Source organism: Rhinatrema bivittatum, chromosome 6 (genome assembly GCF_901001135.1).
Source record: "Rhinatrema bivittatum chromosome 6, aRhiBiv1.1, whole genome shotgun sequence".
Classification (NCBI taxonomy): Eukaryota; Metazoa; Chordata; class Amphibia; order Gymnophiona; family Rhinatrematidae; genus Rhinatrema; species Rhinatrema bivittatum.
The window spans coordinates 252775896-252802739 of record NC_042620.1 but is presented as its reverse complement, the minus strand read 5'-3'; the positions used below and the strand labels follow the sequence as shown (position 1 = coordinate 252802739).

Sequence of the window (26844 nt, the reverse complement as noted above, 5' to 3'; positions counted from 1 at the left end):
AGTGGGAAACCAGAACCTTTCCAACTGGCTAGCGGATTGCATTGCTTTCTGCTACGAGCAGGCAGGCCTCTAGCTGGCTGGTAGGGTGAAGGCTTACTCTGTGAGGGCTATGGCGGCATCAGTGGCCCACCTGTGGGCAGTCCCTATCACCGAAATCTGCAGAGCTGCGACTTGGAGTTCACTCCACACTTTTGTGGCTTACTACAGTCTCAACAGGGGTAGTCGCCAGGACAGTGCTTTTGGCCAGTCTGTCCTCCGCAACCTATTCCAGTCCTAAACTCACCTGTTCTTATCGTGCTCTCTGTGGGGCCAGATTGCCCATGCTTCCCACAATGCTGCAGTTGTGTTGTGCCCGTTGGCACCTTGTTCAGCTACTGTGGGTCACTCTGCTCCCAGGAGGCACTCTGGAGCTCTGTAATCACCCACATGTGAGGACTACCATCCTGCTTGTCCTAGGAGAAAGCAGAGTTGCTTACCTGAAACAGATGTGTTATTCTAGGACAGCAGGATGTTAGTCCTCAGGAATTCCGCCCGCTTCCCCACGATGTTGGGTTCACCTTTGTTTTGTTGTTTTATTTTTTTGCTCGTATTTTGCTACCTTATGAGACTGAAGGGGGACCTTGCGTGGATGCATGGATAGCGGCAGATTGGGTATGCTCAGTCTGCCAGTCAAAGTTTCTAGAAAAGTTTTCAGTGCTAGGCTCCATCTGATGATGTCACCCTCAAGTGAGGACTAACATCCTGCTGTCCTAGGAGAACACCTGTTACAGGTAAGCAGCTCTGTTTACTGCTTAAACAGACAGATGGCTTTGAGAAAGGAATATAAACAGCACTTCTGTAAGGCATGCACTCCATTGAGAATCAGATTAAAAATATAGCTTTTGCACTCAGTATAGAATGACCTCCCCAGTTGAGCACAACATTAATCTGGAGCAGACAACTTAACCCTAGAATCAGTTCTGAATCAAACTGCTCCTTAACTGCCTGATCACTATGCCACCTTGTATTCCTTTTTTTCTGTCCTCACTGTTCTTTCTTCCTCTACTCTTCCTCTTTCTTAATCTCAGCACTATAAAATCTCTCCAAAGCCATCTTTTAGCTCCCTTGACTAGCAGTCTCATAACAACCACCATAACTGGGTAAGACCAAGGGTCCATCATTAAAAACACAAAAACATGATTATAGAAAAAGACCATTACAGTCTATCCAGTCTGCCTATCCACACCAACTACTCAGCTTTACAATCCCTACCAGTCCCTCAGAGATCCTCTGTTTATCCCATGCCATCTGGAATTTAGATACTTTTTGTCTCTACCACCTGTATGAGGAGGCTGTCCTATGCATCTGCTACCCTCTCTGTGAAGAAATATTTCCTTAGATTGCTCTGAAGTCTAACTCCTTTCACCCTCATGCATGATCCCTCATTCTAGAACCTGATTTCATTTGAAAAAGACCCATCTCCTCTGCATGGAAACTTTAGAGGCATTTATTTCTCACAGGACAAGCAGGATGGTAGTCCTCACATATGGGTGACATCACAGGATGGAGTCCAAACACAGAACACTTCTGTCAAAGTTTCCAGAACTTTGACTGGCCCCTACTGGGCATGTCCAGCATGGCACTAACCCTGCAGCTAGCAGGGGTCCCCTTTCAGTCTTCTTTTTTCTGCGTTAAGGAGCTCTGCAGAGATTCTTTACAGGAATTTTCCTCACAGAATTACTAAAAATTAATTTACCCCACAGGGGTCCTTCCTTCAGCTTACCCCACAGGTCCCTCCTTCAACTTCAAGCCGCGGTACTCTGGTAAGTTTTTTTTGTTTTTTTTTTTTTTACCAAATGTATCCTTATGACACCAAAAGGTCGCAAGACTAGAATGGAGAAGATGGAGCTTCTCTTCCATGCTCAAACCCCGACACCGTCCATTGCATCAACGTCAGAACCGGCACCATCAACTTCGCGCCAGCATCGACCTCCGTCCAGTGACCGTTCAGCATCGACGACTTCTCGTCCTTTGTCACCCTCTACTCCCCCTCAGGACCGAGGGGATCGTAGAGATAAACATCGCCACCGGCATCGAAAGTCTCGGACTATCGAGGGAGCGAAATCATCGACCTCGCCATCGTTCGAGCCACTGTTGAAGAAACCCCGTCCAGAAAAGGCACCGACCTTTTCGGCGACCGGGTCACCGAAGCAACCCTCACCCGACAGGGTATTGGGAGCCGCAACTCTGCCTTTAACGGTGGTCCCTCCGGCTATGCCTCTGGCTTCTTCTGTTCCGGAGCCGGGGCTGCTTGCTCCAGGTCTCCGAGAAGAACTGGACCGGATGGTTCAGGAGGCAATCGACAAGGTGATGCATCGACTCCAGGTTCCTCCGACACCGTACCGATTGCGGAACCGACCACTGACCCGATTCCAGCAGCGTTGGCAGAGCTGCTGTCGAGGATGGAAGCGCTTATGGTCGCTTTTCCACCGATGGACCCCGGGTCACCGATGGCTCTGGTGCCCTCCCCGCTTGTGTTGTCATCAGAGGAGAAACACCGTTCCGCATCCCTCCTTCGGGAGTGCCGTCTATGCCGATACGTCCGGTGCCACCGATCCATCCATCGGCACCATCGACCCATCCATCGATGCCCTCGATGCCTGCACCGGTGCCTTCGATGCCTTCATCGGTGCCTCCAGTTATTCCTTCGAATCCTTCGGAGCTTCGACCAGGACCTTCAGGGATCCCACCGCCCCGTCCTCCTCTAGTCCCTAGAGGAGCAGATGCTGATCCCTACGACACCTGGACTGATGATTCTTCACCAGACACCGATGATTTGCCTTCATCTACTGAAAGTAGAAAGCGTTCTCCTCCAGAGGACCTTTCCTTCATAAATTTTGTGAAGGAGATGTCTGAATTGGTACCCTTCTAATTGCAGACTGAACAAGATGACAGGCATCAAATGATGGAGCTGGTACAATTCCTGGATGATCCCAAGGAAATAACCTCCGTCCCTATCCACCAGGTTCTTCTAGATCTCTTCAAAAAGAACTGGGAACATCCTGGCTCTGTGGCTCCAGTCCACAGGAAAGCTGACATCACCTATCTTGTTCAATCAGCTCCAGGTTTTTGCAAACCTCAATTGGATCACCAATCTGTGGTTGTCGAATCTGCCCAGAAAAGAGCAAAGAGAGCAAAACCTCACACTTCCTTTCCCCCAGGCAAGGAACAGAAATTTCTAGATGCCATTGGTCGCTGTGTCTTCCAGGGATCAATGCTCATCTCCAGAATTACCTGTTATCAGCTCTATATGACCCAATATAATAGGGTCTTATTTAAGCAGATACAAGACTTGACAGACTCCCTGCCTCAGCAATTTCAAGAGCAACTCCAAACCCTAGTCAACAAGGGTTTTGAGGCAAGCATGCATGAGATACAATCATCTTATGATATCTTTGACACTGCAACCAGGGTATCTGCAACTGCTATCTCAGCAAAACGATGGGCCTGGCTCAAGTCTTCCGACCTTCGCCCTGAAGTTCAGGACAGATTGTCTGACATCCCCTGTGTAGGAGACAATCTGTTTGGCGAGCAGTTTCAACGGACGGCGGCGGAACTAAAGAACCATCATGAGACCCTGAGACAGCTCTCTCTCATGCTTTCCGAATACTCTTCAAAACAGCCTTTTAGGAAAGACTCTAAAACGTCATTCTTCCGCCTGAAGAAGTCCTACCCGCCACCAACTAGAACCCGTTCTACGAGACCATTTCAAAAATCCCAGTCTCGTCAGACACAGAAACAAAAACCACAAACAGCCCCTCAACCGGGCCCTGCTTCCGGTTTTTGACTCTTACATAGAGAGCAGCAGCCAGCTTCCATTGCCCCACATACCAGGGGGAGGTCGATTGTGCAATTTCAACAACAAGTGGCACTCAGTTACCTCAAACCAGTGGGTCCTAGCAATAATTGCTCAAGGTTATCGTCTGAACTTCCTCTCCATTCCACCGGACGCCCCACCTCTACCGACGTGGAGAACATCCGAGCACTCACTACTCCTGGAGCTGGAGGTCTCCCTCCTCCTCCAGTCCAGAGCAATAGAACCAGTGCCATACTCACAACAAGGCCGAGGGTTTTATTCCCGGTACTTTCTAATCCCCAAAAAATCGGGAGGCATTCGTCCAATTCTGGATCTATATGCCCTCAACAAGTACCTCCAGCGAGAGAAGTTCAAAATGGTAACCTTGGGCTCTCTTCTTCCTCTTCTACAAAGAGGAGACTGGCTCTGATCTCTAGACCTCCAGGACGCATACATTCATATCGCGATAATTCCATCTCATCGCAAATACCTGAGGTTTTTAGTAGGCCCCAAGCACTATCAGTACCGAGTGCTTCCATTCGGCCTTACGTCTGCACCACGAGTCTTCACAAAATGCCTCGTTGTAGTTGCAGCCTTCCTCAGAACTCAAGGTGTTCACGTCTACCCTTATCTAGACGATTGGTTAATCAGGGCTCCCACTCAGCAAGCTGCTCTGTCGTCCCTACATCTTACTTTACACACTCTAATTTCATTCTGAGTTCTCGTCAATTATGACAAATCCTACTTTGTCCCATCTCAAACCTTATCGTTCTTTGGGGCAGACTTGGACACCTTGCAGGCAAAAGCTTTCCTGCCTCGACAGTGAGCTCTCACTCTCGTGTCTCTTGCACACCAGCTGCAGTCTCAACACTCCACAACTACACACTGCTTTCTCATCCTCCTGGGACACATGGCATCTTCAGTTCAGGTCACCCCAATGGCCCGCTTGGCCATGAGTCATGCAGTGGACTCTAAGGTCACAATGGACTCAATCCATTTAGCCTCTGTTGACCATTGTCCACGTCATCGACACACTCTGTCTGTCTCTCGCCTGGTGGAAAAATCAGATCAATCTCCTCCAGGGCTTGCCCTTCCAGGCTCCAGACCCTCAAATAACTCTCACCACCGATGCTTCCAACCTCGGTTGGGGAGCCCACGTGGCCGATCTGCAGACACACAAGGATCTTGGTCTCCAAAGGAAGCCAAACACCAAATAAATTTCCTGGAGCTGCGAGCAATCAGATATGCTCTCAGGGTATTTCAGGATCGCCTCTCCAACCAAGTCATCCTGATCCAGATGGACAACCAGGTGGCCATGTGGTACATCAACAAACAGGGAGGGACGGGCTCCTACCTTCTGTGTCAGGAAGCTGCACAGATATGGGCAGAGGCCCTCTCCCACTCGATGTACCTCAGGGCCAGGAGTGAACAATGTGTTAGCAGACAAGCTGAGTCGCACCTTTCATCCGCACGAGTGGTCTCTCAACCCCTCAGTAGCGAACTCGATCTTCCACCAACGGGGTTATCCTCAACCCCTTTGCGTCACCTCAAAATCGCAAAGTAGACAACTTCTGCTCTCTCACTCTCAGCCAACACTATCAGCCAAGAGACACGTTCTCCCTATCATGGGCAACCGGTCTCCTATATGCATTCCCTCCACTTCCACTTCTCTCGAAGACTCTCATGAAGTTACGTCAGGACAAAGGAACTATGATCCTGAAAGCACCCCACTGGCCGCGCCAAGTGGGGTTTCCAATACTTCAGGATCTCTCCATTCGCAGGCACTTTCCCTTGGGAAAAGACCCACTTCTAATCACTCAAAACAACCGGTGCCTACACCACCCCAATCTTCAAGCCTTGTCCCTGGCGGCATGGATGTTGAAAAGTTAATTCTTCAGCCACTTAACCTTTCTGAACCAGTTTCCCGTGTCCTGATTGCTTCACGGAAGCCTTCCACGAGAAAATCGTATTCTTACAAATGGAACAGGTTTACGTCATGGTGCTCTTCTCAATCCCTTGAGCCCTTTACCTGTCCAATCACGAGCTTTCTGGACTATCTCTGGCACTTGTCAGTCAGGTCTAAAAACTTCCTCCATCAGAATGCATGTCAGTGCGGTTGCCGCCTTCCATAAAGGTGTTGGGGATGTTCCTATTTCAGTACAACCCCTTGTAACACGTTTTTTGAAAGGCATGCTTCACCTCAAGACTCCTCTGCGTCCTCCAGCCCCTTCTTGGGACCTCAACCTAGTTTTGGGTCGGCTCATGAAACCACCATTCGAGCCTCTTCAATCCTGTGACCTTCGATATCTCACATGGAAAATGATTTTCCTTTTGGCAATCACTTCCGCTCACAGAGTTAGTGAATTACAGGCTCTAGTTACCTATCCACCTTACACTAAACTTCTGCAGAACCGGGCAGTACTCCGCACTCACCCTAAATTCTTACCTAAGGTAGTTTTGGAGTTTCATCTCAATCAATCCATTATACTACCTACCTTTCTTCCCAGGCCCTATTCCAATCCAGGAGAGCAGGCTTTGCATACCCTTGACTGCAAACGGACGCTAGCGTTCTACCTAGACCGTACAGCTGCCCACAGGAAAAAGCACTCAATTGTTTGTCTCTTTCCATCCTATCAAATTGGGGCAGCCTGTGGGTAAGCAGACTCTCTCCTCCTGGTTTGCGGGCTGCATATCCTTTTACTATCAGCAAACAGGCATTCCACTTCAAGACCGCACACTCTGTGAGGGCCATGGCGACTTCAGTAGCACACCTACGATCGGTGCCACTTCCTGACATTTGCAGGGCTGCCACCTGGAGGTCTCTCCATACCTTTACATCCCATTATTGCTTGGACAAAGCTGGAAGACCAGATTCCATCTTCGGCCAGTCTGTCTTGCGCAACCTATTTACAACGTGACGTACCCACACCCTTCCGCCTGCCCGGTGGGGTTCAGGATGCCCTCGGCCAAATTTCATCCCAGGCCTAGTGCCTTGCATGCCTGGGTACATTTGGTACATACTCAGACATCCTCAGCTCGATATTCACCCATATGTGAGGACTACCATCCTGCTTGTCCTGTGAGAAAGCAAATGTTGCTTACCTGTAACAGGTGTGTTCTCACAGGACAGCAGGATGTTAGTCCTCACGAAACCCGCCCGCCACCCCGCGGTGTTGGGTTCGTAACATTTTCTTATTTTATTTTCGGCACTACCTGTAGCTTTTTAACAAGACTGAAGGGGGACCCCTGCTGGCAGCAAGGTTAGTGCCATGCTGGGCATGCCCAGTAGGGGCCAGTCAAAGTTCTGGAAACTTTGACAGAAGTGTTCCTTGATTGGGCTCCATCCTGTGATGTCACCCATATGTGAGGACTAACATCCTGCTGTCCTGTGAGAACACCTGTTTCAGGTAAGCAACATTTGCTATTCTTTTATTAGTATGGTTTTACTATTATAACTGATGCTTTTTTTTTTAAATTTTATTTGTTTTATGAGGAATGGTGGTTCTGTTTTTCCATTGTTAATACACAGAGTCTGGCTTCTTGGGGTTTCCATTTCAGTTTTTGTCTAATTTGTGCTCCTTTATTTTTGTGTTCTGTATTTGGTGAGGGTCTGTCTCTGCTCTGTGTGTGTGACCATGATGAGAGATTCTGCTAGCATAGGGATCTATAGCAATTGGGTTTGTTTTGTTTCCTCAGTAGGTGGTGTATTGGTATTCTAGGACCCAGTGTAATATTTACCCTTACTTTTTCACAGGTAGGGTTATTGTTGTTTGAGTCTTTGGTGTTATTACTGTTATGTTATGATGGGATTGCAGTATAGATTTTGAGTGGGGTTTTTTTGCGGGGTTTTGTGTTAGTTCACAATGTGCCTGGCAGTGGAAGGTGTTTGTGCTGCTGTTACTGTGAGGTGATACCAGAATTTGAAAATAACTTTTAGTATGATGAGCTGTAATGGAAACACATTGAAACACATTGAAATCGTCGGTGCAGTGTGCTGCGGCAGTCAAAAAAGCAAACAGAATGTTGGGAATTATTAGAAAAGGAATGATGAATAAAACGGAAAATGTCATAATGCCTCTGTATCGCTCCATGGTGAGACCGCACCTTGAATACTGTGTACAATTCTGGTCGCCGCATCTCAAAAAAGATATAATTGCGATGGAGAAGGTACAGAGAAGGGCTACCAAAATGATAAGGGGAATGGAACAACTCCCCTATGAGGAAAGACTAAAGAGGTTAGGACTTTTCAGCTTGGAGAAGAGACGACTGAGGGGGGATATGATAGAGGTGTTTAAAATCATGAGAGGTCTAGAACGGGTAGATGTGAATCGGTTATTTACTCTTTCGGATAGTAGAAAGACTAGGGGGCACTCCTTGAAGTTAGCATGGGGCACATTTAAAACTAATCGGAGAAAGTTCTTTTTTACTCAACGCACAATTAAACTCTGGAATTTGTTGCCAGAGGATGTGGTTCGTGCAGTTAGTATAGCTGTGTTTAAAAAAGGATTGGATAAGTTCTTGGAGGAGAAGTCCATTACCTCCTATTAAGTTCACTTAGAGAATAGCCACTGCCATTAGCAATGGTTACATGGAATAGACTTAGTTTTTGGGTACTTGCCAGGTTCTTATGGCCTGGATTGGCCACTGTTGGAAACAGGATGCTGGGCTTGATGGACCCTTGGTCTGACCCAGTATGGCATTTTCTTATGTTCTTATGTTCTTAACATCCAAGCTCCATTGTTTGGGGGAATTTCAGTGGATGCACAGATTTACAGAACTGGAGGTGCAGGATTTGTATTGACATGCTGTCCCTTCCTATATATTCCAGGCTTCACTCTCATAGCCATTAGAATTAGTTGAATGAGGCTATCAAATAATTTTATAGTGTGAAATGGGCCAGCTTTTTAAAATTACACAGAAGACCCTTTGGACTTTTTTATTAACACCAAATATTCAAAAGCTTTGTTCATCCCATCAAGCTCATACATCTCATTAAAGAGGTAAATTGAATAACATCACAACTTTTATTATTGTTACTCATAAATTATAACAATAACATTAATCTTGGGATTTTATATATTTTTGTGTCGTGAAACATTTTATTTAAGTATATATTTAAGGAAACATATAAATTGTCGAAATACATTTCGTTCATTTAACCTTTAAACTCTGGTTTGCTAGTAGACTGAATTACTGTGTCAAGAAATTTTGTCTAAAAAGTGTCTCACCAACATGAAAAGTATTGAAAAGCTCTGCTCTAGAGATCCATTTTTTAAAATTTCTCAGATGAAGGAATATCAATTTCCACTGCCCCTTCATTTTTACCGAAGGTGGTGTCACCTTTTCATTTGTGTCATTCTGTTGATCTGCGAACATTCAAAGTAGTTTAGCACAGAAATTTAGGAAATGTCACTTACTAGATGTTCACAGAATACTAGTCAAATATTTAAAGGTGACAAATCCAGAGAGCTAAGTTTTGTTACTGGTAATGTTGTTTTGATGTATGAGGGGGAAATGCACCAAAATGCTTATTTGATAAGCTTTCTTGAGATAAGCCAGGCCATGCTCTCTGGTCTTGTCAAGGTCCTCAGCTTTTAGTTACTAGTTCTTGGGAAAATTTGGCTGACTCGCTATGTTAAGCAGGCGTGTAGTGGCAGCGCCAAAATTATGGAATGAGTTGCTGTTTCAGATGAAAGCAGAGCTAAATTATTTAAATTTCTATAAATTAAAGAAGTCACATCTGTGTCCATGGATGGAATGATTTGCTGCATTAATAACGTGGGTTAAGGCAATTGCCAGCTAAGAAGGGATTTGTATTGGTTTCAGTGGCGTACTAATGGGGGGGGGGGTCTGCCCCGGGGGACAGCCGGGAGGTTGGTGGCCGTGAACGGAGCCTATCCCGTTCACGCTAGAAGAAGAGGGAGGCCTCCAGGCCATGAGTATTGGGAGCACTGGGAATCTGCCTAGGGTACCACCGGGTCTGGAGCTGGCAGCTGCATAGCCTTTTCTTCGTCCCGGTTAATCTGGATTTTTCTTAAATAAATAACTTAGGCAGTCTTCTTAAAGTAAAGAACTGTTTTTATCTAGAGGAGTAAAAGAAAAAAAAAAGTAAAAGAAAACATTGTTTAAAAGCAAATAAAGTACAAAGAGTTCTGAAGGTACTGGGATCTAGTCTGCCAGCAAAGTAGCAGAAAAAAGATGCCAGCCACTTGTTTCCCTGTAGAGCACAGCTTTATTCAGTTCTTATCTTTCTCACACCAATATGCCCTCCTTGTCCTTATATGGTATTTCTTCCTGTTCTTTCTTTGTTCTATATTCCTGCTTCCTGAGGCACGCTCATCACAGTGCTTGATATCTGCGTGTTACTTAGCATATCTAGATAGAATCTCTTGATGTGATTAGAGTTAAAAGGTCTTAGATCCATGCATAGGAAATAGTATCAAAGGCTTTGCATACAGGCTGTTATTTCCTGAGACCTTTGAATCGCATGTTTATCTTATTCTCATCCCGCCCTCAGTGGCCCGGAAGAGGAAGTGGTGGGTCCGCGTGGGCGGGAAGAAGGAAGGGTCATGCAGTCGCGGCCCGAAGCAGGAGGAAGAGCAACAGCGCTGCCCCCCACCCTCCCCACCACAGATGCAGGAAGTAGAGCCACACCAGCCCCTGTGCCGCCTCAAGAAAAATGAAGAGTCCCCGTTTGTCGTGGGGGCTGATGGAGGAAGCTGCTGCTGTGCTTCTGATGGGGAGCTGGGTAGGAAGTGAGAGAGAGTGTTTGTTTCTGTGTTTGTTAGAGTATGTGTGTGTATGGGAGTGAGGTTGCATGTTTGTGTGTGAGAGAGGGAGCTGTGTGAAGGGGTGTGTATGTATATATGAGAGAAAAATAAGGGAGCTTGTGTGCAGGGGTGTGTGAAAGTGTGTGCAAGAGAGAGCCTGTGTAAGGGAGAGAGGGGAACCAGAGATCACTGGGCAAAGGGAAGGAGGGACGGAGAAGTGAATCTGGGGGGAGGGGTGCCAAAGGAAGTATCCACCCCGGAAGCCCAATAAGTTAGATACACCACTGATTGGTTGTGTATGGGAACTGTGATCTGGGTGGTAAAATCTTGTGTGGGCGTATGGTACTGAGGTTGGGAGTGTCAGGGGCAGTAGTATTGTGTTTGTGGTGGTTCTATAAATTTTATGAATATTTTATTGTAAACCGCTTTTGTTTTTTACTGGTCATGCAGTATAAAAATTTAGGAGGCCTGATTGTTTTGTTAATTTTCTCCAGTAGTTATAAGAGAGGCACCCTCAAAGGTTATAATAGCTAAGTGGCTTAAGGAAGCGATTGGTTCAGGCTATACCTCTACAGGTCTGGTGGTTCCCAAAAAGCTTAGGGCTCAATCCACTAGGGCGGTGGTTCTTAACAGGTGTGTGTTGGGACACACTAGTGTGTCGCAAAGTCCCGGGGAGGTGTGTTGCAGAGCCAGCAGAAGACTGATCCTTCCTCATCAGTTTGGGCAGGAGTTGACTGACTTCTCTTATTGGGTATAACAAGAAGCTGCTCTTGCTTCCTTCTCTTCCTGGCCTGTGGGAGTTTGTTCCTTCCTCCTTCACCCAGATCAGAGCGCGAGATCACCAACTCCTGTTCATATGGGTCCAGCAGGACACCAACTTTATCTTCCTCTGCCTGGCCTGGCAGTGAGGCTGCTGATGCTCTCTTCACCCCATGGGGACTGGATGTGAAAGCAGGAGCATGGGGGAGAAAGCTTCGTGCTCTATAGATCCACTGCTGCTGCCTCCTCATCTTCCTCTCCTCGGTGCTTCTTGCCCTCATCTGCTGAAGGGAGGGCAAGAAGAGTCTGGATTGGACAAGTCTTTTTGCTGGCTAGGAGCCAGGAGGAGAGTAAAATGTACTGGGCAGGAAGGCATGGGAAGATAAGGAGTCAGGGATGGGGGAAAAGATGTTGGGGTTGCTGGGTAGGTAGAGGCAGAGGAGGGAAGGGTTGGGACCTGCTGGGCAGGGAAGAAAGATGAAAGTGGAGAGAGAGAGGTGTGGGGCGGCTGGGTTGGGGGAAAGGGGAGCAGGGAGTGGGGGATAATACTGAGCAGGAAAGAGGTGGTCAGAGGTATTCTGGATAGGGAAGGGGAGAAGGAAGGGCAGAAAGAGTTGAACAGGGGAGAGAGGGAGCACGGGAAAGAGGATGTGGGGTTGGGGGTGTCAGGAATGTTGGACTGGGATATGAGCATGTGAGGGGATAATTGAGTAGTTGGGAGAAGTGGGGGGTGATGGGGGCATGGAGAGGAGTGACTGGGTACAAGGGCCATGCTATGTCAGTTTTGAGAATATGCATTTCTTCACTCTTTGAACTTTGCTTAGTGTAGGAGGAATTATATATTTTTGTTTCTAGTCTCCTCAGTTTTGCACTGCATGCAGAAGGTGATCTTGGGGTTTCCATTCCAGGTTTTGTTTCCACATTTGAAATTTGTGGTCTTTTATTCTGTTTGGTTAAGGCAGGTCTGTCTGTGTTCTGTGTGTACGTGACTGAGATGAGGTACTTTATTAGAGGTTTATCATTAGCATCATTTGTTGTATTTTCTCAATATGATATTGCACTGGTGGTGAACTGCCTTTTCATGACTTGGAGTCAGTGCTGCTGAGGTATAGCAGGGTTGTTAAACATGTACAGAGTGGGATTTGTTTGTATTATTTTACAATGCACCTTTTAGTAGAGAGAGTTTGTGATGCTGTTATTAAGATGACATCAGAATATGTTTTTTGTATGGTGAGCTGTACAGGGAAATGTCTTAGTTCTGTTCTGCCCCCATTGTTTGGGAATGGGGGACTCCTGTGGATGCAGAGCATATGCTTATATTAAGTCCCATGATGATCATGTGTTCAGTATGTCACGCATGTGAGCATCATCTGTCAGGTGTGTCCTGATAGAAAAAAAGTTGAGAACCACTGCACTAGGGCACAGATGGTTTCGTGGGCGGAATTTCACTTGGTCCCACCAGAGAGAGGAGATGCAGTGCAGCAACTTGAACTTCATTGCATGCTTTCTCTAAACATTACCATTGGATGTTCAGCCAAGAGATGCTGTCTCCTTTGAGGTGTGCATCCTAAGAACAGGCTTCCTCCTGGTGTAAGGGTTGCATGGGTACATGTCTGGACTGATATGGTGGGAAAATAAGGAGAGAAAAGTTTGGTTGTTACTTGCTAACTTCTTTTCCTTGAATCCTAACAGACCATTTCATGATCCCCTCAAATAAGCCTACAACCTGCTTTAGTATGAATATATATATATATATTTTTTTTTTTAAATTAATTATTATTTATTTATTTATTTTGCTGCCAGATATTTTTGAGCTTTAATTTTGTGATCTCTGTTTAAACTCCTCTGGTGTTGGGGGGGAAATGGGGCGAGTGGGGAAGGGAATCAGGCTAAGTTGGGGCCCATCCTTATCCCCCTTGCTCAGGAGAGGGATAGAGTGGTAGTTTAAAGCATAATTTCCTAGCGTGTAGCAGATGGACTCAGGACCACAGGGTATAGTGTACTCCTGTTAGCAGTTGGAGACTGATCAGATTTCAATCTGACGTCAGCCCCTAGTACATATACCCCTGCAGGAAATGCAGCTCTCCAGTATTTTCCATCTCCATAGCAGTTGGGGACTATCTGCATGCTCTCACAGCGTTAGAACCAAATCCAAAGGAGAAAATCCAAATTTAAAGAGAGAACCTACCTGAAGACGAGCCCCGCTCTCCTGCGGTGATACCCTCGGGTCCCTCCCCCAGTTGAGATTTCCCGAGGTGATTTCCGTAGTCCCTCAGAGGTAAGCCTCGGTCTGGCGGCCGAATCGCAGCGAGGACCTAGCCCCTGATCCCCGGGCGCGGCTGAGAGGCAGCGGGTGCACCCTCGAGCACGGCGGTGAAGGTATTTGCCCTCTCCCCCCCCGCAGCCAGAGACCGCCCGGGACGCAACCGGGAAGTGCTGAAGACAAGGTAAGGTAGAAATCTTCTGCTTGAATCCGGTCTCCGACGATCGAGGAGGAGCATAGGTCGCCGGCCGGGACCAGTGCCACCGGGTTGATCCGCCCTAGCAGGGCCAGGCCCCGGCTATTTCCGAGGGTCTACCCACGTGGAGACCCTCCGAGGGGGTCACCGTATTGCCCGCGTGTTCACCGTCGCCATCTTGGTCCTATTCCTTCGCCGATCGAGACCGCACAACTCGAGCTAGACGCACAAAGCACTTGTGTGCATAAACTTACACGCACATAAACCTTGCGCGCGTAAGTTGCACGCACAGAGCCGGACGCATATCTACGGCTGAACGCATAGCTGCGCGCACAACTACATGCTCATCTTAAGCGCACCGGAGCGCATAAGAGTTTACGCGTCGACAGCCATGGCACCTCCAGAAACAGGGATAAAGGCTCAAGGCCCCTCTGCCCAGCATGCCACATCAGAGCCACACAAAGCGAGGAGGCAGACGCCCTGTGCACGCAGTGCGAAGAGGCCCTGGGAGACCCAGTCCCATCCAGGGCCGAGTTCTAACTCCTCAGGGGGTACCCCGGATCTAGCCAGGGGGACTTCCCCACAGACGGGGACCCCCAAGGAACCAGCGCCCCTCAGCTTTGACCCAGCGTCGATCTCATGGGTGGAGTTCTTCAAGGGGATTCATGCCTTTGTTCAAATGCAAACTGAACCTCAGGCTGACCAGCCACAGACTCCACGGGAGGACCCTCATGCCCCAGGCCCTTCAAGACCTAGGCACAAGCTTCCACTACCCAGAAGCCCCACCTATGGGGACTCAGACATCTCTGAGAAGGAAACCGAACCCTTAGAAGAGGGGGAGCTCCCCCCGGGGTCAGAGCCTCACCGAACCATGAGACGCTTCTTCACAAAGGACGAGCTCCAGGACCTGGTCAACCAATGCCTGACGGAGCTCGCTATCCCGGGCCCAGGTACTTCAGAGGAACCTAAACCGAACCCCCTGCTGTAAGGTCTTCGACAGACTTCTTGCCATTTCCCTCTGTTACAAGCAGCACAGCAGCTGATCAACCTGGAATGGAATGCTCCGGAGTCCACCTTCAAGGGGGGACTAGCTTTGGCAGCCCTGTACCCCCTGGACCCGGCAACCAAAGATCTTCTTGCATACCCAAGAGTTGATGCCATGGTCTGCGCGGTCTCCAAGCGCATTACCATCCTAGTGAAGGGAGGAGCTGCGCTCAAGGATGCACACGCCCGGCGGCTGGAGTCCATCCTCGAAACAGTCATTTGACGTAGTCGCTATGTCTCTACAAATTGCGGCCTGTTGCACCGTGGTGACACGTGCCTGCTTATCACAAACCAGGAGCAACAACCCGGGAGAAGACATGGAACCAGCAGTATCATTCCTCGCGGACGCTGCCTCCGACCTAGTGCGCACCACGGCCAGAGGAGTGTCCTCTGCCGTGGTGGCCAGGAGGCAACTCTGGCTCCGAAGCTGGTCGGCCAACGCATCTTCCAAAACGCGCCTCACAAGGATGCCCTTCAAAGGATCCCTCCTGTTCGGCAGCGAACTAGAGAAACTGGCCGACAAATGGGGCGAGTCTCCATTGCCGTGCCTACCGGAGGGTAAGACGAAGAGAAACCAGCGACCCTTCCCCAGGTCCTCCAGGGGCAGAAGTTCACAGCGCTTCAATCCTTACAGGAGCAACTATCAAGCCCCCCGCCCTACGGCCAGGAACCAGTCCTTTCGGACCAAACACAACAAGAGGGGAACCAGCTCGGGTACAGGCCCTAGCCATACCCCACAATGAGATTCAGCCGACCCATCCAAGGGAAGAAGCCATAGGGGGCAGACTAGCCCTATTCTACCACAGATGGGTCGAGATAACTTTTGGACAAGTGGGTCCTAGCCATCATTCTGGAGGGGGTACTAATTGGAATTCCTACGAATCCCTCCGGACAAGTTCGTGGAATCCCCCTGCCATGACCTCTCCAAGAGGGTGGCAGTGGAAGCTACACTGTCCAGGCTACTGGCCCTCGAGGCCATAACCCCAGTGCCTCCGCAAGAAATAAATACTGGGCATTATTCCATTATCGTCCCCAAGAAAGAGGGAACATTCAGGCCCATGCTGGACCTCAAGTCGGTCAACCGCCACCTCAGGATTCCCCGCTTCCGCATGGAAACCCTACGATCCGTAATAAGGGCGATACAACTGGGAGAGTTTCTCACATCCCTGCATCTTTCGGAGGCCTAACTACACATCCCAATTCATCAGGATCACCAGCGTTACCTACGCTTCAAAGTCCTGAACCGTCACTACCAGTTCCGGGCACTACCCTTCAGGTTAGCCACAGCACCCCGGACACTCACTAAGGTAATAATAGTGGTGGCGGCGACACTGAGGAAGGAAGGAATCCTCGTTCACCCTTACCTGGATGATGGGCTGATCAGGGCAGTCACCGGAGGAAAGCTGCTGAGCAAGCAGCAGAGTCATAGCTCTACTAGAGAGCCTAGGATGGGTAGTCAACACAAACAAAAGCTCCCTTCAGCCCTCACAGTCGCTGGAATACCTAGGAGTCCAAGTCAACACCAAACAGGACAAGGTCAGCCTGACCCCCACAAGGAGATCAAAATTGTGGAACCGGCTGCAAAACCTGCTGAACGATCCTCGTCCCGCAGCATGGGATTACCTGCAAGTCCTCGGACTGATGGCATCCACCCTGGAAGTTGTGCCGTGGGCGCGAGCCCACATGAGGCCCCTACAGCGCTCACTCCTATCACGGTGGAGCCCACGGTCCCAGAACTACACCGTATGTCTATCACTCCCGGGCAGAGTTCGGACCCAATTATGGTGGTGGCTGCAGGCCAGCCACATGAGCCGGGGATCAAAGCTATCCTCCCCAACCTGGACCCTACTCACCACAGATGCCAGTCTACGAGGATGGGGAGCACACTGTGAGGAGTGGAACGCAGAAGAGGCGGGATGGAACATCAACCACCTAGAAGCGCGGGCAGTCAGACTAGCTTGTCTGCAGTTCGCTCACAGACTCCGAAACAAAGCGGTCAGAGTAATGCCGGTCAACGCCACGACAGTGGCCTACATCAACCAGCAGGGGGGAACCAGGAGCCAACAGGTGTCCCTAGAAATAGACCCCCTGATGGGGTGGGTGGAAGCAAACCTCCAGGAGATCTCCGCCGTCCACATCGCCGGGAAAGACAACATCACGGCAGACTTCCTCAGCAGGGAAAGCCTAGACCCAGGAGAATGGAGGCTGTCGTCCGGAGCCTTCCAATTGATAGTGAATCGGTGGGGGACACCGGACATGGACCTTCTGACAAGCAGATCCAACGCCCAAGTATCCAAATACTTCAGCCGCAGGCGGGAACCGCAGTCCCAAGGGATCGATGCCCTGGTACAGACCTGGCCACCGGGGACTCTACTTTACACCTTCCCGCCGTGGCCCCTATTGGGCGCGATCATTCACAAGATACAACTACACAAGGGACTAGTTCTTCTGGTGGCTCCGGATTGGCCAAGAAGACCCTGGTACGCAGACATGAGAAGACTGCTGGCAGGGAACCCGCTACCCCTGCCCCCACACAGGGACCTGTTACAACAAGGTCTGATCCTCCACGAGGACCCAGCTCAATTCTCCCTTACGGTCTGGCCATTGAGAGGGCCCGCCTGAGAAAGAGCGGATACTCGGGGGCGGTAATAGACACCCTCCTCCGAGCTCGCAAGTTCTCCACATTGTTAACGTACATAAGGATCTGGAGAGTATTTGAAGCCTGGTGCGAAGACCACAACATCAAGCCATGCTCATTTAAAGTTCCCGTGATCCTGGAATTCTTACAGAATGGACTACAGAAGGGTCTGTCCCTCAACTCTATCAAGGTACAAGTGGCCGCATTGTCATGCTACGGCTCCAAGAGCGAAGGCGACAGCATAGCTTCTCACCCGGACATGTCACGCTTCCTGAAAGAAGTCAAACACATTCGCCCACCACTAAAGTGGCCGGTACCTCTGGAATCTCAATCTTGTTTTGGACTTCTAGCGGGAACCACCTTCAGACCCCTCCGAGGCCTCTCCCTCCGCCTGTTAACCCTAAAGACGGTGTTCTTGCTGGCAGTGTGTTCAGCTCGCCGCATCTCGGAACTACAAGCACTGTCCTGCTGTGAGCCATTCCTCAGGCTCACCCCGGAGTCCATCCAACTACGCACTGTTCCCTCCTTCCTCCCCAAAGTAGTCTCACACTTCCACCTCAACCAGACCATCTCGCTACCAAAGATGGATGGCTTGAAGAATTCGGAAGAAGCCCGCAGTCTACGTCACCTCAATATCGGCAGACTCCTATCCAGGTACCTGGAAATGTCGGAACCCGTACGAAGAACGGACCACCTTTTCATCCTTCACATCAGAAAGAGACAAGGGGAAGCGGCCTCGCGGGCAACCATCGCCTGCTGGATCAAGGAAGTCATCAAGACGGCCTACGTAGAAGCTGGCAAGCCACCACCTCTACAGGTCAAGGCCCATTCTACCAGAGCCCAGGTAGTATCCTGGGCAGAAACTAGAATGCTGTCACCTGCCGAGATCTGCAGGGTGGCAACATGGTCCTCCATCCATACTTTCTCCAGATTCTACCGTCTGGACGTTCAGGCTCGGGTGGACACGGCATTTGCAAGGGCAATACTAAGCGGACCACGGGCAGCCTCCCACCCGGTTTGGGAGTAGCTTTTATACATCCCATTGGTCCTGAGTTCATCTGCTACACACTAGGAAATGGAGAAATTACTTACCTGATAATTTCGTTTTCCTTAGTGTAGACAGATGGACTCAGCATCCCACCCTTGGCTGCCGTTACGCATGGTATTTCAAATAATTCAAGGGTAAGCCATGTTTTCATTTACCTAGGGCATCCACCCGGCCGGGTGTCGACGCTTTCCGGTTGAGTACACTGACGGTCTCCAGCTATAGTCAATCAACCAGTTCAAGTTAATCAAGTTAATCAAGTTTGAACGTTTAACCAAGTTATGAAGTTATTCAAGTTAACCAAATTATTAAGTTAATGTATCAGTCAGTCACACATATATCCACAATGCTTTTCGAGGAGAATACTGAAGGGCTGCACTTCCTGCAGGGGTATATGTACTAGGGGCTGACGTCAGATTGAAATCTGATCAGTCTCCAACTGCTAACAGTACACTATACCCATTGGTCCTGAGTCCATCTGTCTACACTAAGGAAAACCAAATTATCAGGTAAGTAATTTCTCCATTTGCTTTGATACAGACATACTGAAGAACTGCAGGCGGCATAGTAACCTATACAGGATGATGTCAATAGTTCAGTCTCCATCTGCTGGTAGGGGGCAAAACCCATGCATCTGGACTGGTCTGGTAGGTCTCAAGGAATTAAAAATAGCAAGCAAAATTAATTTCCTATGTAGCCAGATGGACTCAGGACCAATGAGCTATGTGCTCCCCTGCTAGCAGATGAAGACAGTCAGGTTTCAAAGCTGATGTCACCTTAGATATTCCCCTGGAGGGATCTCAGCCATTTAGTATCTCTCCTTCTCCTAGGAGATGTGGACATGCTATCCCACACCAGCATTGGTGTTCAGCAGGATTGCAGTACCAGTTTGAAGAAGAAAATTTACCTTTAAATTGGAGAAAGATTGAGCCTCTCTGTCCTATGGTGATACTTAAAGGTCCCTCCCCCAGTTGAGAATTCCTGAGGCGATTTCCGAGATCCCTCAGAGGTGTGCCTTGGTCCAGTAGCCGGTCCCCGGCGTGGACTTTCCTGCTGCAGCAGCTGAAAGGCACAGGTGCAGAAAGCCAAGCGCAGCAGTGACAGCCTAAGCCCTCTCCCCCCACAGCCGGAGACCGTCTCTGTACTCAACTGGTAAGTGCTGAGTCCAGGTAAGTAGAGAAGAACTCCTCCGATTCAGAGATGTGGAAGGGCTTCGATAAGTCTTTCCTCCGGTCTCCTTGCTTGGTGCGTCGTACCGATGACATTCCTAATCCCTAATCCCGTTAGGGCAAGGGAAGTGGGTTTCTGAGTGGGTTGAACGGCCCCCCCTATGGGCTAGGCCCTGCTTCAGGCTCTGTGGACACTCCACTTGGCAGCCACGGCGGTACCATCTTGCTTGCGGTTTGGTACGGTGCCATTTTCCCCCATTGACAGTCGGTACGCACGGTGTGGGCCGGTCCTGTTGTTCGCCTAACGCACGCACACCTGTGCGCATTACCACGCGCATACATTCACACACAACCGGACGCTTATACTTACATGCCTTGGAGCAGATTTCTGCACGCTCAAGCTCAGGTGTTAACCGGCTGAATGCACAAATTACAATGAACTATGGCTCCAGCATCAAAGAAGCACAAGTGACACTCCCTGTCCTGTCTGCCATATTAGGGCTGCACAGTCTGACCTAGAATCCTTCCTGTCAGCACTGTGAAGAAGCCCAGGGAGGGCTGGACTCTCAGAACTTCTCCAAGCCCGGCCCCTCCCAGTCAGAGGACTGGTCAGCCATGACCTTATCTAGTAGCACCCTGGATCTGAGCAATCTCGGGGCTGTGTCCTCCCCGGGAGAGGGCAGTTAAGCAGCCCCTATCCCATTTCCTGCTGGGCTGGTTGTGGACCCAGCAATCTTTTCTTGGGTGGATGAGCCCCAGCTAGGAAGGCCTCATCCTCCCAGCCCTATCAACATGCCTCGCCTCACCAAAGGTATCTCTGACGGGGACCCAGACACCACGGACAATGAAGGGGATGCAGACTCATTTGAGGATGGGGAAATCCCTCCAGGCCTGGAGTCATACTGTACCATGCTACAGCTTTTCCACAGAGATGAATTGCCAGCCCTGGTCTCCCAGACCCTGAAGACTCTAGGAGTTCCTGGCAGGGACCCTGTATTGGAACCAAAGAAGAATCCCATCCTGGTGTCTCTATAGAAAGCTGCCTGCTATTTCCCAATGCTGGAAGACGTCCAAGAGTTGATTGACCTGGAGTGGGACGCCCCGGAAGCCAGTTTTAAAGGAGGTCGGGCCTTGGAGGCCTTGTAACCTCTGGACCCAGCGGCCAAAGAATGCCTGTGTTTCCCAAAAGTGGACGCCCTGGTCTGCACCATCTCAAAGTGAGCAACTATCCCAGTAGTGGGAGGAGTGTCTTTGAAGGATGCACATAATAGGCAGTTGGAGTCCATCCTTAAGCAAACCTTTGACGCGACACCAATAACACTGCAGATCACTTCCTGTTGTGCACTGGTGGCTTGTTTGTGTCTGCTTCTCTCTCTCTCTCAAGATAGCTCAGGGGCGCATTCCAGAGTGGCGATCGAGCCCGCCACGGACTTCCTAGCAGATGCAAGCTCTGACCTAGTGTGCAGCTCGGCCAGAGGAGTAGCCTCAGTGGTGGCAGCCAGAAGAAGCTATGGCTGCAAAATCGGTCAGCTGACGCAACCTCTAAGGCAAACCTCACAAAGATGCCCTTTAAGGGATCCTTCCTATTTGGAAGCGAATTGGAAAAGCTAGCCAGTAAGTGGGGTGAATCTCCAGTGCCTCGGCTACCAGAAAGAGGTTGCAGCGCCCCTCGCCCATGAGGGGTCGGGCCAGTGGCTCCCAGCATTTCTGGCCCTATAGAAACTCATAATTTCAGACATCTCAGCCCTCTGGAAGGTCTGTCCTTTCGAAGCTGTCAACCAAAAAGGGGAACTGGTTCAGGCTCAGGTTTGACCCGAACTTCCCAATGAAGTTTGGCCAACCCATCCTCGGGACGAGGAGATAGAAGAGGGATAGTCGGCCCCCTATCAGCAGTGGGTTGAGATGATGTTGGACAAATAGATACTGGACATCATATGAGAAGGGTACGCTCTGGAATTTTGCAGCATCCTTCGGGACAGGTTCATGATGTCACCTTGCCACTTCCAGCACAAAAAACTGTCAGTGGAATCCACGTTTATAAGGCTCCTCAGTTTGAGAGCTATAACCCTGGTACCTACACCTCAGGAAAATATGGGGCGTTATTCCATCTATTTCATTGTACTCAAGAAGGGAGGGTTCATTCTTCCCCATCCTGGATCTCAAGAGCGTCAATTGTCTTCTGCAGATAATTTACTGCTGCATGGAAACTCTTCGCTCCATCATAATGGCCATACAACCGGCAAAGATATTAATCTCCCTGGACCTGTCGGAGGCCTACCTTCATATCCCAATCCATCAAAACCGCCAGTGTTTCCTACACTCTGTAGTACTAGGCCACCATTATCAGTTCCAGGAGTTGCCCTTCGGCCTGGCAACTGCCCCCAGAACATTCTCCAAAATTATGGTGGTCATGGCAGCAGTACTGATGAAGGGATCCTGGTACACCCTTATCTAGATGACTGGCTGATCTGGGCGAAGTCGTTGGAAGAGAGCCTCCAGGCGCCATCAGGGTCAGGCCCCTGCTTCAGGAACTCTGTTGGGTCGTGAACATGCACAAGAGCAGTCTCAAACCCTCCCAGTCCTTAGAGTACCTGGGAGTCCAGTTCGACACCAAGCAAGACAGTCTTCCACTTTCCCTCGAGGATAAGGAAACTGATGTGCCAGTTGCGTCGTTTGACAAACACAATGTGCTCCAGGATGTGGAGCTATCTCCAGGTCCTCAGCCTGATGGCATCAACCCTGGAGGTAGTACCGTGGGCGAGGGAATACATGCAGCCACTGAACGCTCCCTGCTGTCACGTTGGAACCCACTGTCTCAAGACTACTTGATTCTCCTCCACTTACTGATGGAAGTATGTTCTCAGCTCCAGTGGTGGCTACAGGAAGTTCACCTAAGCAAGGGTGTAAGCCTGTCCCCACCGAACTGGCTAGTCCTCACAACAGACGCGAGCATCTGAGGGTGGGGAAATCACTGTCAGGAATTGACAACCCAGGGGTGATGGACCAAGGAAGATTAGCGTGTCTGCAATTCAGCCACAGGCTCCGGAGACAGGCAGTCCGCGTGATATTGGACAACACAACAGCAGTAGCCTACATCAACCACCAGGGAGGAGCCAAAAGCCACCAAGTGTCTCTGGAGATAGAATCCCTTATGGAATGGGCAGAGTTAAATCTACAAGGGATCTTGGCCTCCCACATCGTGTGAAAAGACAACGTCAGAGCAGACTTTCTCAGCAGGGAGAGTCTGGACCCAGGGGAATGGGCGTTGTTGACCAGAGCCTTCCAGCTCCTAGTAGATCACTGGGGCCTCCCATCCATTGACCTACCAGCCACATCTCACAATGCAAAGGTCCCCTGATTCTTCAGTCGCAGAAGAGATCAGCACTCTCAAGGGATCAACGCCCTTGTCCAGACCTGGGCAGAGGAGGTCTGTCTTATACGCCTTTCCTCCGTGGCCGCTGTTGGGCAAGGTCATTCGTAAGATCGAATACCATAGAGGATTAGTCCTTCTGGTAGTCCCAGATTGGCCCAGATGCCTGTGGTATGCAGACTTTGGAGGCTTCTGGTGGAGACCTACCTATGCCTCCCCCCTGCACAGGGACCTTCTCCAACAAGGTCCGATCCTTCATGAGGACCCAACTCTGTTTTGTCTTTCAATCTAGCCCTTGAGAGGACCCGCCTGACGAAGTGTGAATATTTGGTGGCTGTAATTGCCACCTTGCCCCGCATGCGGAAGTTCTCGACGTCCCTGGCATACATGCGGATCTGGAGAATATTTGAGGCCTGGTACAAGGAACCTGAGGTGCCCCCTCAGATGACCAAGATCCCCATGATTCTGGAATCTTTACAGGATGGCCTGAACAAAGGGTTGTCCCTCAACTCCTTGAAGGTCCAGGTGGCGGCTCTCTCCTGTTCCAGGGGCGAAGTGAACGGAACCTGCCTGTCAACGGTTCCAGACTTGGCCCGTTTCCTTAAAGTGGCCGGTCCCCCTATGGGAGCCTCAATCTAGTATTGGATGTTTTAGCAGTGCCTTCCTTTTGGCCACTGAGCAGTCTGTCTGCCTGTTAATGCTGAAGACTGTATTCTTGATGGCGATATGCTCGGCTCGTCGCATCTCTGAACTACAGGCATTGTAATGTCTGTTTACTCCAGGAACATTATAGCTTTGCACCATTCCTTCCTTCTTGCCAAAGGTAGTCTTGGAATTTCACCTGATCCAGTCCATTTCCTTACCGTCCCTAGATAGACATGGACACGGAAGACTACCGCCTCCTATGCCACTTAAACATCAGTAGGCTTTTAGTACGGTTTCTGGAACGTTCAAAGCCAGTGTGCAAGACTGATCACTTGTTCTTCACAGTAGAAGGAAACAAGGCGAAGCGGCTTCGCGAGCTACCATAGCTCACTGGATCAAGGAAGTGATCACTGGAGCTTATGTAGAGGCAGGGAAGCTTTTAACCTTTCAGGTTAAAGCTCATTCCAGTAGGGCCCAGGCAGTATCTTGGGAGGAAGCTAAGCTACAGTCTCCCCTCAACATCTGTCGAGCAGCGACATGGTCCTCCTTACACACCTTCTCCAGGTTCTATCGCATGGATGTCTAGGTCCAAGAAGACGCAGCCTTTGCGAGGGCAGTGCTAACCAGACTGCAGGTAGTCTCCCACCCCATTCAGGAGTAGGTTTTATACATCCCATTGGTCCTGATTCCATCTGGCTACACGCTAGGAAATGGAGAAATTACTTATCTGATAATTTCTTTTTCCTTAGTGTAGACAGATGGACTTAGCATCCCGCCCACGGCTGCTCATGAACGGTACCAAGGAATTGCCCCATGAGGTGAATATTGATTCCAAGAGGTTATGGGTAAGCCGTCGCCCTATCCCTAGATCAGGGCATCTATAATATTGCTGGGATTTAGCACTTATGTTTGGTTGAGTACAGTTACGGTCACCAGTTTTTTAATCGTTATTAAGTTGTATCCAAATTTTAATCAAGTTTTTTAATAGTATGTCCACAATGGCTTTTGAAGAGAATTCTGAATAGCTGAGGTCACTGTAGGGGTATATCTAAGTTGACATCAGCTTTGAAACCTGACTGTCTCCACCTGCTAGGAGGAGAGCACATAACCCATTGGTCCTGAGTCCATCTGTCTACACTAAGGAAAACAAAATTATCAGGTAAGTAATTTCTTCATTTTTCCTTAAGGCTGTTTAGCATTGGACGGTACATATGCTTTCTCTTGCTTCTTTCTTTACTCCCTCTATGGCTTATGTTTTGTTTTTTTTTCACTGTCCTTTATTTCAGGCAATGTAGTTCATCTGGTGTCTGCTGGAGGTCAGCATCATATTATCAGCCAGCCAGCCCAGGTGGCTCTGATCCAGGCCCTGACCCAGCAGCAGCAGTCGCCAACAGCACAGCTGCAACAGAGTGGGCAAGCACAGGTGGGAATACAGGCCATGTCTCTGCAGCCTCTATCTTCTAGCCACCAGCCTGCCATTCTATCAAATGCGGCTGCTGCTGCTGCTCCCTCCACTTCAGCTGCCCTAAGTGTCTCTCCTTCTGCCACACAAGGTAAATACCTTTCTCTGCTCTCTCAGGGCTACTGATGTTCTCCCCAGTAGTGCTGTAGGGCTGTGTTGAACATGAGGCAATAAGTGTTGCTTGTTTAAAGATTTGTCCTTGTTGGAGCTGCGCACACTTTCAAATATTGGGACTCTACTTGTGTGTGGAATATGATGTGGAGAATTGTCAAGGAAAGGGTTGAATGATGTAGGCTATGAAAAAAAAGCTCTTAATTCCAGACAGCTAGAAGAGAAAAGTCTTTTTATACAGAAAAGCAAATAAGATCTTATGGAGAGTTGCTACACGTTTTACTATGCAAGAGGAACAGGAGCAGGGCTCTCAGAGATCGTGTGCTGACACAAAGGGTTAATTAGGTCATTGCCTCCAATCTATACACCAATGACTAGGCTACTTAATAAGCAATACATTTCTTTAAGTGGCTGATAATGAATAAAATTCCTACAGGTAGCTAAAACAAATTCTCTATCTTTAATAGGTAAATATGTAAGATGAGCCTAGAGCAGAGCTGTACTGCAAGCATCCCCGGCATCCCTGAACTTTGTTACATTTTCACATTTATTTCAGTACTTTTCCATAGTGAATACTAGCAGACTTCTAGCACTAGTTGATTCTAGGAACTTATTTTTCATACCGTCTTTGTCTAGCAAATACATTCAACAATTAAGCAAAAATGCAATACATTACTTAAAAATGAAATAATTAAGATTAATTATTATCCCAGGACAAGCAGGATGCTAGTCCTCACATATGGGTGACATCAGTAATGGAGCCCTATGTACGGAAAAACTTCTCCCAAAGTTTCTATGAAACTTTTGGTTGGCACCAGAGTGCCTACTGAGAATGCCCAGCATGCCATGATATTCCCTGCCACAGGGGTCTCCCTTCAGTCTTCTTTTTTCCGCGAAGCAGTTAGCCTCGCGGTTACTAGGAGTTCTGTGGAGAATTCTCCACAACTTTAAACTTTAAAAAAGTTTAGAAAAACTTCAGCCGCAAGGGTCTCCCCTTAGTATACCATCGCGGTAAATTTTTCTCCTCCTTTCGCGGTTCTGTTCCGTTTTTTGACCGAGTTTTTATCCCGAGTCATCTGTCGTTGACGGCTGTCCGGCCTAGAATGGTTTCGGGATTCAAAAAGTGCCCCAAGTGCACTAGAAACATGTCGATTACCGACCCCCACCAAGACTGCGTTCTCTGCCTCGGTGAGAACCACGATGTTAGGGCTTGCCCCTTGTGTGCCACCATGACATCGAAAGGACGTCGTCTCCGGCTGGAGAAGATGGAACAACTGTTCAAAATTCAGCTTTTACCGGTAGCATCATCCTCAACGCAATCGTTTCCGACTGGGTCGATTCGTAAGGTGGTGTTGAAGAAACGAGTCCCAGGTGAGTCGGGAGATGCTCCTCTTTCCTCCTCCTCTCCATCGTCAAAGGCATCGACATCGGGTAGCGAAAAAGCCCGGGAAAAAGAAAAGCATCGGCATCGTAGGCCGCATACGGCAACCACCGACCCGATTCCTGGGGTGCCATCGACAGAAATCGAATCGACGAC

At 49.2% G+C, this 26844-nt stretch overlaps 1 protein-coding gene across 1 annotated transcript in view; it reads left to right on the top strand.

The window, feature by feature from the left end:
• SRCAP (Snf2 related CREBBP activator protein) overlaps positions 1-26844 on the top strand; it is an 845719-nt gene that overhangs the window by 502960 nt on the left and 315915 nt on the right. The window contains 2 exon segments of the mRNA XM_029606814.1: positions 10353-10583; positions 25021-25287. Coding sequence (XP_029462674.1) covers positions 10353-10583; positions 25021-25287 — 498 coding nt within the window.